Source organism: Orcinus orca, chromosome 21 (genome assembly GCF_937001465.1).
Source record: "Orcinus orca chromosome 21, mOrcOrc1.1, whole genome shotgun sequence".
Lineage (NCBI taxonomy): Eukaryota > Metazoa > Chordata > Mammalia > Artiodactyla > Delphinidae > Orcinus > Orcinus orca.
The window spans coordinates 3345118-3356347 of record NC_064579.1 but is presented as its reverse complement, the minus strand read 5'-3'; the positions used below and the strand labels follow the sequence as shown (position 1 = coordinate 3356347).

The following is an 11230-nucleotide window of genomic DNA, read 5'->3' as shown; positions in this document are numbered from 1 at the left end:
TGCTGAAGCCAGGATGCCTTTGAACACACTTCATCATCTTTTTGGTGATTTGATTTTTTTTTTTTGATAATTCTATTTTAACTTTTTTAATTTTTTTAGTTTTAATTTTTTAATGAAGTATAGTTGATTTACAATGTTGTGCCAGTCTCTGCGATCCAGCAAAATGACTCAGTTATACTGATTTGATTTTTAAAAATGCAAAAGAGCAGTGAGAACATATGGGTCGTGGTGGTAGGGTTCAGTGGGGTGACAATGATATCCACGCCCAGCCTGAAAGAGACTTTCCTTCTTATTAACCACAGAGGAATAAAAAGGAAATGCCAGTATCTTCCTTGGCTGGGCTGGCATTCCAGGTACAGGTCCACTAGTATGGGAACATCTTTTGAAACCAGAGCACGACTTAGTGGAATTTTTACAAGTCCTCATACCACGCCTTAAAAATGGTGTCTCTGTGCTTAGGTGTGGTCTGGGGTCACTTGGAGTATTTGCTCACTTCTGGGTGAGACTGCCAGTTGTCTGAGGTTCGGAAGTGCCTTGTTAGTCAGGGAAAGACATGAACTGAAGTTGTCAGTGTCATCGCTCGCAGAATTAAAAATCACAGCGAGGAATTCCTTAGGCAAGAAGCCTATAGCAGCCTATAGCCTCCTATCAGAGAGCTTGGGCTCGCCAAGTGACACAGTCTGGGTCCAGAGGGAGGCTCAGCTGTAATTCAGACCTTGATCCCACAGGACTGGGACTTGGGAGCCCTGGGTTCTGGTTCCAGCAACGCCAGTGACCTGGGAGCCCCACCCTCCTTGGGAAACCCTAGCCATCTCACATCTGGCTTCCCATCTGTAAATTAAAGGGGCAGACATGGTCTCCTCTACGGCTCATGTGGGTCTCAGACTCCAGGTCCCAAAGAGTTTTCAGATTTTAGTTGGAATTTTAACATAGAATTGGCTGGAGGGGAAAGATCATCTGAAACCAAAAACATGGAAAAGAAACGCAGGCAGGTTGAAAAATACATTCTTGGAGAGCAAGTATTTAACTTTCTCTCTGATCTGAAACACACAGCCGGGGGAAACTTCTGGAAATGATTCATGGGAGCAGGTGGTGTATGTGGGATGGGGTGAGGGTGTCTGCAGGGCACCCCAGGTACTCCTCTGGCCCACCATGCCCCGTTACCATTTGAAAGCTGTTAAACTGGGACCCGAAAAAAATCAAGAGAGGGGTACGTGTGCAGTGGAGGAGGGTGAACGGTGCATCACTGGCGGGAAAAAGTCACCATGCACATTACCGTTGATTAATTGAGTGATTTTAGTTGAGTGAATATTGATACATGGCAGGAAGGCATGAAAATAAAATGAACACATACGGGAATTACTATTAACATAAGTGATAACATCAAAACATCTGGTAAAATGCAGTTAAAAAAACAACACACAAATGAAATGGAATGTAAAACATTTTCACAGTATTCAAAGCTTTTGTAAGAGATTTAGACTCTATAAGAGGAGTGCTACGTGGAGGAACTAGAGGAAACAGGAATCTCGTCTGTGTCCTGTGCATCTGCTGGTGAAAGGTCAGGAGGGCCAGCACATTATGCCACGACAGTCTCTCCTAAAACAGAACGCCTGAGCCCAACACATCCACGGGGTTACAGCAAAGCCATCAGTTACTTGGAGTCTGATGAGACAGACTCTAGGTTTGGGCAATGGGGTTTCTGTAATTTACAGACCCAGGTGCCTTAGGGAGCCCTCAGTGCTAATTCACCGACACCCAAAGCCAAGTGTGACACAGGATGCTCTAAAAATAAAGTGTTCTTGGAATTCTCACCTCACTTTCTATCTTCTAAGATAAGTACTAATATTCTTCAAAGATTTAGCTGAGTTCTGCCCATGACCTCACTGGATTCCACCCAGAATGATGATTTTAAACCTTCACGAATGCAACCTTTGCACCAGCAATAATGACCAAATCACACACAGACCTCTTTTGGAAACCAATGAGAAAGCCAGTGAGTCTGCACATCGTTTTTGTTACATCCTTTGTTGAGAAAAACAAAGGTTTGTGATCAAATGCAGCTTTGGGCCCAGAGCCTCCCTGTGCCCTGCAATGGTTGATGTGTGATAGTCAAGGCTGTCCCAAGTCCACAGTGAAACTCAGTCCCGGGACTCTGTGGCTGGACTCTACAATTGCAATTCACATTTCCAACTTATTTTGAACTCTCTTACTGCTTCCTACCTGAGAATCCCCATTTAGAGAGTCCACCTGTTCATGTATAACCTTCCTGGGGTAACTGCTATGGCCCACACAAAGCCTTTCCCAAGGCCCTCACCCTGGACAGAGGCCTTGTTGCCTGACCCGCTCTGTCCAAACAAGCAGATGCAAACGAGCACAGAACTCTTGAGTTAATCAGTCAAGACCATACGCTCATGAAATTGCTCTGAATTTCAGTTGACAACAGGAAAGTAGAATATCTCTAATTAACTAATATATATACACATTTAAAAAAAATCATCCAAAATTACAGGCGAATCACTTAAGATCCCCAACACTTTATGATTAAAGGTCAGAGAGAACCAAAAAAAAAAAGTATTAAATGATGGGTCACTAATTGTCAGGGGTTCATTAGATCAGGATAACCCTCAAGAACGTACTGAAGTTGGCAGGCTGGCTTTCAGACTGGAGTTTTGGGAAGTTAACAGAATCTTCCACTGTTTCTGTGTCAGGCAGAGGCCATGCGGGTGACGCCTTCCAGCCCCACTGAAGCATTGGATTGGGTATAAACATTTGCCCAGAGGGACAATCGTTAAATCCTCGAGGTGTTACAGAGAATTAAGAATCAGGCTTGAGGGAGAAATTAATTTGGGAGGAATTACTTCCTATACATTGAACAACAGAAGTCAAGTTGCTTCCGTGAATGGGTTTATGTACATCACTCATTAAACACGATGGCTTTGAGAATTATCTTAGGGCCCTCGGGGGAAAACCGTAGCTGCTTTGCCTTTTAAACTCCCTCCTTGGACTGGGACCCTTGTAGCTTAGCTTTCCCTCTGCAGAAATGAAAAAAGCAAAGCCAAACAAACATTTTTTTTTTAGTGCAGAGGACAGGTAGGCAGGCTATTCTGAATTTCTCGGCTCTCTAGGCAATCAAGTTCAAAGGAATCCATTTCTTCACAGGAAAGACAGGAATGGGATGTACTGTGAGTTTTGATTAGCGTTGTGTTCGGGCCAGGGCAAGCCAGAACCCCTCAGGAAGGAGGACCCACAGCTACACTACCAGGAGAATCCACCTCCCACTGGAAATGCTCAGAGAGACAGCCACTCAGCTAGAAAGTTGCCTCAAAGGCACCAAGAGACCGCAGTCTTACCACACCTTTCAAATGCTCAGTGGAGATTTTTTTTTAAAACCTTGAAAAGTAAGTGGGTCTGTTGGTCGCTTTAAAACAATGCGAAATGAACAAACAAGGGAATTAGAATACTAAGCTCTTTGCCCAATGACAATTCACCCTAGACTAGCAACTTGCTCGACTGTTCTCAATTTTTTCTGTTTTTCTCCTTTAACTCTGTTTTTTGAAAACCACCGTTGCCTTCTCAGTCTACGAATCATCACCTCTGTCACACCAAGGCAGGCCCGTGCCGCCCTCCACGTGTCAGGAGGTGAGATCAAACTGAGGCTGCCGGTAACCACCTCCAGGGCATCTGAGACTGGCTGGTTCATATCAGAGATGACACATGGCCACAGGGCCAAGCAATGCAGGCCCCTCCCTTTGTTCTTACTATTTCTCCTGTGCACTGTCACTCTCTGAGTGTGGTGTGTGTCTGTTTCTGTCCACGACGGACAGAAAGAGAAACTCCTCTGGAACTGAAAGCCGTGCATCTTACCAACAGTTAGAATTTTCTAGTTCCAAAGGCGTAGATTAGCGGACAGATCCATAAGCAATCTGTAACGACACAAAGAGAGTGGCAGAACCTAACGTTTGCTGCCGCCTCTCCCTTGCTGCCCACCCCCTTTCTTTACCGGCAGCGTTTTCTTTTGTAGTGACTGTGTCTCTGATGGAGATGATGCTGCACCTCCCTTCCCCTGGGGACGTGCTGCTCCACACTGTAGGTCTTCAGAAGCTTCCTGATCTAAATGGGTTTCCTCATCTGGGCATGCGGCTTTAAATATCGGCTATACTGGGGTCTGGAGCATGGGGATGGAGGGAGGGGTGGGAAATGCTGCAAGGGCAAAGTAGCTGGATTACGATGCCCTCCACCTCGAAGGATCAGGGGGTGTGAACCGCCGAGGGTCCAGGGGTGTCCTCTCCCCCCTAACCCACCCCACGAGAATCACTTAAAGACCGACTGGAAAGTGGGACATTCGTGATTCTTCATCTTCTTCATGAAGTTTTTGAATTCTTTGTTTTTCTTGTCCCACTTATGGATGGCCGTCAGCAGGTACTGGCTCTTGACCTTGCGGCCCATGATGAGGAAGTGGTGGCTGAGGTTGTCCAGCTGGTGACAGGGGCAGTCAGCCCCATTCTTCAGGTATAGGACCAGCTTCTTCAACTCCTTCTTCTTGATGGGCCCCAGCTTCAGGGGCTTCTTCTTCTTGGGAACAATCTTCTTGTCCCCGTTTTCCTTTTTCACTTCTTTGATTTTCATCCTCAGGGCTAGAGAGGGGGAGGACAGAGAGGGGAAGAGGAGAGAAGGGAGAGAGAGAGTTTTAGAACACGGCTTTTCATCAGAAACCACAACCCACCCGCGGGCAGAAGAGCAGGAGACATAAAAGGCAAAGATCACCTAAAAGAGGGAGGCTCTATCTGTCTATTCTATAGATAAGGACCAAGGTCTCAGCTCACCTTCGCGTACCAATTCTGCCCCCTGGGTTTGCAGTATCTGATGGTATCTCAATGGTTGTCACAGGATGCCGTGAGAGTCTCAGATAAAAGTTCAAAACCAAATCATGTGTCTCTTTTTTAAAACTCCAGGACTCAGACTATCATACGATACTTTAAGAGAGGAAGGGGATCATCTAATCCAATCAAGTCCACATAATCCAATGCTACCAACATCAGCACTCAAAGAAAAAACTTACCCTGTTTTGTTCGTTTGTTTGTTTTAAGGAGAAAGTTATTGGTTTACGTTTTTTTTAAATATCCAAAGGACCTAAAATTCTTTGTCAGTTGGGTTCTGGAAAGAAGACAGACAGAACCTGTGTGTGTGCAGTCAGCAAGGGAAAGCTGACTGCATCAGACGTCAGCGTCCAACTTTGTCATCAGAGAAACCAGGGTTCCAACCACTGGGCCTCCAGGGCGTTCAGACAGCAGGTACCATTGACGTGCTGTCCACCACTCATCAACCACTAGATGGCGCCACTAATGGGCTAGCCTACCCACCGTGTAGACCCACAGAACCAAACCCGACTTTGACCTCTCGACCCATTCGAGCAAGTCCTGGTGAGGGCCTGATGGATAAATCCAGGTGGTGATTCCTTAAATCTCACATGGTACCTGGGCTTCTTCCATTCTCAGCACGGCTCCCCGAAGAGAGGGAAAGCCAGCCCTCTGCCAGCTCTGCCTTCCCGCCTCTTTGTCTCTACAGAGCCTGAGTCAACAGTGCTTCAGGGTTAGTGTGTGGACCACACACTCTAGTGCTGGCTTCACGGGGTTAATTGGTGAGGATAAATTAGCGTGGAGGCGTTCTAGTCATCGGAAATGCACCAGAAACACAAACACAGCGTCCTTATAACCGTCAACTCCCCTGGAAGCCTCGCCAGCCCTGGAGAGTTCCAAAGGAGTTGGAAATCATTTCTAGATTCTGGTCACCAGATGATGTGTCCATCCCTCGAATTCTTGTGAATTCCAAATCACCAAGCCCTCTCTTTTGAATAAGTCAAAGCTTCCACCCACATTCCATGAGGAAAGACTTGAATCGAGCTACAGAACAGTAGCTAATGACTAGGAAAGCATCTGGATGCCCTCAAGAGCGCTGAGTATTTTCCATGCACTTCCTCAGTGAAACCTGATACCTCCACGAGGAAGGTGCAATTATTTCCCCCATTTAACAGATGAGAAAACTGAGGCGTAATGGTTACGTTTACTTGCCCAGAGTCACTGACCCTAAACTAAACCCACGGGCTGAGCGTGCACTTATAATCACCGTGCTGTCCAGGCCGAGTTGCAAAATTCTTTATAATGAAGCTGACATTTCAAGTGCTGATTAAATGGACCAAGACAATACGGGAAAAGGGCTCGGGCTCTCTTCCCAGGTTTACCCACATCTCAAAATGACTTTACTTACGAAATGGTAAGAGTTCCTCCTGGTTGAAAGGGAACACCGCAAGAGCGAAGGCTTTATTATTTATTCTTTAGCTGATTAGAAAGCACACTCTTGGCCACCCCAAGAATTGGGAGAAATCCTAGGAACAAAGCTTCAGTGGATGTGTCAAAATCAGGAAATGAAATGCACTCCCATCCCTTCTGCTTACAGAAGGAGTCCCAGCGCTGCAGCCGCCGAGCCCCGGGTAACAGACACCCCAGGCCTGCAGCCCCCAAGGGTGGCGGAGGTTTGGGGGACTGGCCCAAGCAGCAGATGGTTAGCCCTGACCTCGCAGGCTGGCCCAGCCCCCCTGCCCACGGGAGTGCACTGAGCACCGTTTCCCAGTGAGCTCCTCTCTTTACTGCCCCCCGCCCCACGGAACCAGCCACCGCCCAGCACCTCTGATCTTGCTCGCTTCCTGCACCCACTCCCACCCTGAGGGCAGAGGCAGGGGGACCAGCAGGTGGGAAAGCCGCAACTAGGAACCAGCAGAGACCACCCCTCTGGGACCTCCGCCCAGACCTGCCCAAGCAGCCCTCCCTCTCCCACCCCGGCTCAGCTCCCCTTGTCGGCTTACCATCCTTGTACCCGGTGGGCCACCTGAGAAAAGACTTCACCTGGGCCAGTCTATAGTTCACTCATCTAGAAATATGTCCGGGGGGTTGAGCCAGAGGAGACTCCCTGCCCAGGCCCGGGCAGATCAGGGCTCCATCTCTGCCCGCCCTCCGCACTGCGAGAACCGACTGACCCAAGGAAGGCGGCCAGGGACTGCAGGAAGGCGAGGCGGTGAAGACACCCTCCGAGAAGTGCCCCGACGTGTCACGTGACCCAAGGTCTAAAGCTGGGATCAATTACATCACTGGCAGGGACGAATGCTTTTCCAGTGACAACTGGGCAGCCTCTTTTCTGCAGAGAAGTGAGCCATCATGTTTTTTGGAGAACCACTGTGTGCCAAGCACAGGACAGGTGCTCTCTGTGCGGCTCTCCTGACTTAATGCACAGCAACCGCTGTTATTACTGACGACGATCAAGGAGAAGGACTCAGGTTAAGGAACAACACGAGGCCACACTTTGTGAAAAGAGACTCAGGACTATAGAACCCACCCCTGACCCCAAAGACCACGCTGGTTCCTACTATACCATGACGGGGTTTCAGATGCTATTGCTTCAGTGGAAACTATTTCCCTCTTTTGATTGTGTTGCTTTTAATCACAACTCAAATCAAAAATTAATGTTCCTTTGCCATGACCGTGTCAAGGAATTTAGTTTACATAGGTGGGAGCATGGCGGGGAGAGGGAAAAGCAAACGATGGAAATGTGTTCTGCATTAGACTCTTCGTTTCTTGCCATTTGGCTCCTTTCTCTTTTTGAGGTAGGGAGAGCAGGGAAGAAGGAGGCACATGTGGCCAGAAATTACTAACATCTTTCCATCTTTCAGGGCTTTATTTCAGGGATGCAGATTACCAGCAATGTTTGGATAGGCGATTAGCCATCCCAGGTCGACTTCCCCCTGCCTTGTGGGTATGTGTGCAGCCTCCCACCACATACACCCAGGGGCTGCTGGGATGGGGTGGGGGGAGACTGACCACTTCCTTTTCCCCCACCCGGCCTCCACCATGCAGACAGCCTGGACCCCAGGGATTTCGCTCGCCCAGGGACTGTGTCTGCGCTGCAACCGGTGCTGGTGCAGCAGCTGGGCTCACGACTGGGGCGCTGCTGGAGTCCCAGGTCCTGGGTTCTAACTGGGTGGCCACAGAACCTGGATCTGAGCTCCTGGAGGCTGTAAAGCGTGGAGTGCAGTCTGCCTGCCGGCCTGGCCAATCGAGCATGCAGAGGGCCCGTGCTGGGCAATCCCAGGCAGGCTGCTGCGCCCACCCTGTCCCCGTCCTTCTCTGCCCCCTCCCAAGCCTGTCTCCCACAGGGTGATGATTCTACACCTGCCTCAGGCCCTTGATCTCAGCTACCCGTGACAGCCAGGCCCTGAACTAAAACAAAACAAAACAAGAAACAAAACCCTTCTCTGTGTTTTTTCTTAGCAGCAACTGAATGCCCTCCAACAGTAGGATATGACTCCTGCCTTTCACCTTGCTGGTCAGGGCCAGCGAGGATGCAGAGACCAGAAACTTTGAAAACTCAAAACTTAAGGTCACAGGGGCTGTCTGGGTCTTTCTCCGCAACCTTAAAATAAATAACCCCTTCTATTCAGGTTAGACCCTGAAAGTTTCATCCCACTTGCAGTCACCGAAACCATATTTTTTGCCCACAAATGACACCCCCTTGGTAGCCTCCCCACAAAGCCTGGCCATTTTCTGAGGCTGAAACGAGCAGAGGAAGCTTGTTACACTCATCCCAAACCCACACTCTCTTCAAAACCGTCTTTTTCTCCTGACCTGCTTATGCTAATGGGGCCGCCATCCTTCCAAATACCCAGACAGGGAGCCTGGACGAGAGGCCACTGTTGGCCAAGCGCCAGGCATTTACACGATCGACAGTGTGGAATCGCTGCAGAAGTGCAAGAAAGGGCCTGAGATGGGGAAGGTGCCGAAGAGGCTGAGTCAGTCCCCAGCTTTGTGACTCCTCTGATTACAGATAACGGTTGCAGTGAAGAATAAAGTACAGAGACGAGAAGAGAAGGAGGAACCTCCACTGGGGAGTCCCTGCAAAGTCATCAGAGGCACGGATGGAAAACTAGGTAGCTCAGCGTCTCGGAAAGCACAGCAGGAAGGCGCTTCAAGTGGAAGAAATGCTCCTTCATCCCCAACGCTGCAGGAGCTTAAGAACGAGCGTGGGACCAGCTTGCCAGCCTTGGCAGTGGGGGGGTTGCTGACGACCTGTGGGAGCCACAATCCCAGGGGGTGAGGGAGACTCCCAGAGAGCTCCAAACCAATGGGAAGTGAAAAGGTTTTCCATCCTGACAACCACCAAGCGTCTGGAATGTTTGTGAAGAGTCATCGCTGGCCACTTCTAGCCAAACATAGTAGATTGAGCACACAATCATTTCCACCCCTCTAAAATTATGGTTTAAAAAAAGTTATAAACACACGCAAGAAAATGGTAAAGAAACAAGGACATCACATTTAGTATAATAGGAAGCAAATGGATGGTGGGTCCTGGCTTGATGAGAAGAGAAAAGCTGAAACGCAGCTGCTAACAGAGGGAGCTGACAGTAAGAAAGCAGCAGGTCCACATGGCAGGACCCAGACGTGCTCGTGAACTGGGGCCATTGGGTGCTTCTGCACTCCATGACAGAGACTGTATTAAATATAGGAACTGAGGAGTCTGCATCAGGGCACCCAGATCCACCAGCCTGGCCATAAATCCAGATGACTGCCCCTCACCAACTCCAGCGGCAGCCAAGACGTTTATTCCGTACAGAAGGTCTGAACCCAGACAGACTGGGCTTGCGGACACCAGCCTCACAGGAGGACGGAGTAGGGGGGAGCTGCCCCGACACCAAAGGGTTAAATGGAAGTCTGCACAGTGAAGGGCGAAACCCTCAGGTCTTAGAACACTACAGCAATACCCCCAGTCAGAGGACTGTAGGGTTTCTATCTAAAGAAACTAGTAGCCCCAAAGAGAAGACTTACAGCTCCCCCTAACAAAATTCCAAAATGAGGCCCAACAAATCACAGGCCATGCATGCACGCAAAGAGCGCCAAGTTAGTGCTTTACTCTTGAGCTCCAGCGGCCGGCCAACATCAGCAGGCTTTTAAAGGAAAGACTCTACATGTGAACGAGAGACCAAAACGCACGGAACACACAGAAAAAAAGAAATCAGAGATAACAGAAACAAGCTATGGCACAGAAGAAAACTGTTTACAAAGATAATGGAAGATACTGTATTCATGAAACCAGCACAGAATGCTGTTAAAAGGAATGTTCAGAGAACCAAGAGTATTTGAAGTTTTAAAAGGTAAGAGCAGAAATAAAGAATGCAACACACGTGCTTTAAGATAAGCTTGGAACAAAACGACAAAGAGATGGAAATAGGAGAGAGAAAGATAAAAGAGAGAACCCAACCAGAAGGTTCAACATCTGAATAAGAGAAAACCAAGAAGACAAATGAGAGAAAATACCAAAGAAATAATGCAAGAAAAATTTTCCAGAAATGAAGAATGCAAGTTCTCAGATTAAACAGTGCCCGGGTCAATGAATCACAGCATTTAGAAACACCAGAGGTAAAAAGAACTTACAAAATCCTCCAGAGACAAAGCGAGGCTACATCTGCTGCAGAGGACCAGGCATCAGAATGGTCCTGGATTGGTCAACAGCAACACTAGAAGCCAAAACAATTTCCAAATTCAATACTGAGCCAGTCAATGTGGGACAGGAGAATAAAGACAACTTCAGGCATTTAATGGTTAAAAAAAAATCTTCCACGTATCTGTTCTTAGGAAACTGCCCCAAAAATGCAGCACAAGACCCAGGATCAGGAAACTAAAGCTCTCACATAAGATAAAAGCGATGGAAGTCTTAGAATGGTTCCTCCAGAACAACTGTGTGGCCGGCGCAAAGCTCAATCAGTCCAGACTGAAACAGGAGGACAGAGGGATAGATGTACACCTGCAGGAAGGTCTGGGGCTGAATTCGAAACACAAACACGAGGAGCCAGGAAAATAAAATGAGGCAACTACTATCTCAAGGGAAAACAAAATGGTGTATAATAAAGGAAATACAAATGCAGTACACTACACGGCTCAGCTGCAGATAATATTGACATAATTACAAAAATTAAACGCTGAATGTCAATTTAAGCGGAAGTGTGATACAACTATATTGAAAAGAACGGGGAGAAGAGAGAATAGGGTATAAGACAGATGTCTTTATCGTCAATCATAGAAAAGCAATAAATAGTGTCTAAAAATTAAAACGAAGAATTTAACTAAAAATTAAAACTGTGTAAAAATTAAAATTAAGAAACAAAAGTGAGACAGATCTTTGTCTT

The 11230-nt window shown here is 47.7% G+C and overlaps 1 protein-coding gene across 1 annotated transcript in view; it reads right to left on the bottom strand.

Moving 5' to 3' along the window:
- Positions 1-1278: 1278 nt before the first annotated feature.
- Positions 1279-11230, bottom strand: part of SFRP1 (secreted frizzled related protein 1) — a 44231-nt gene continuing 34279 nt past the window's right edge. Inside the window, exon 3 of the mRNA XM_004285055.3 lies at positions 1279-4637. Within this exon, the coding sequence (XP_004285103.1) occupies positions 4315-4637 (323 nt within the window). The 3' untranslated portion in view covers positions 1279-4314. The remainder of the gene's footprint in view (positions 4638-11230) is intronic.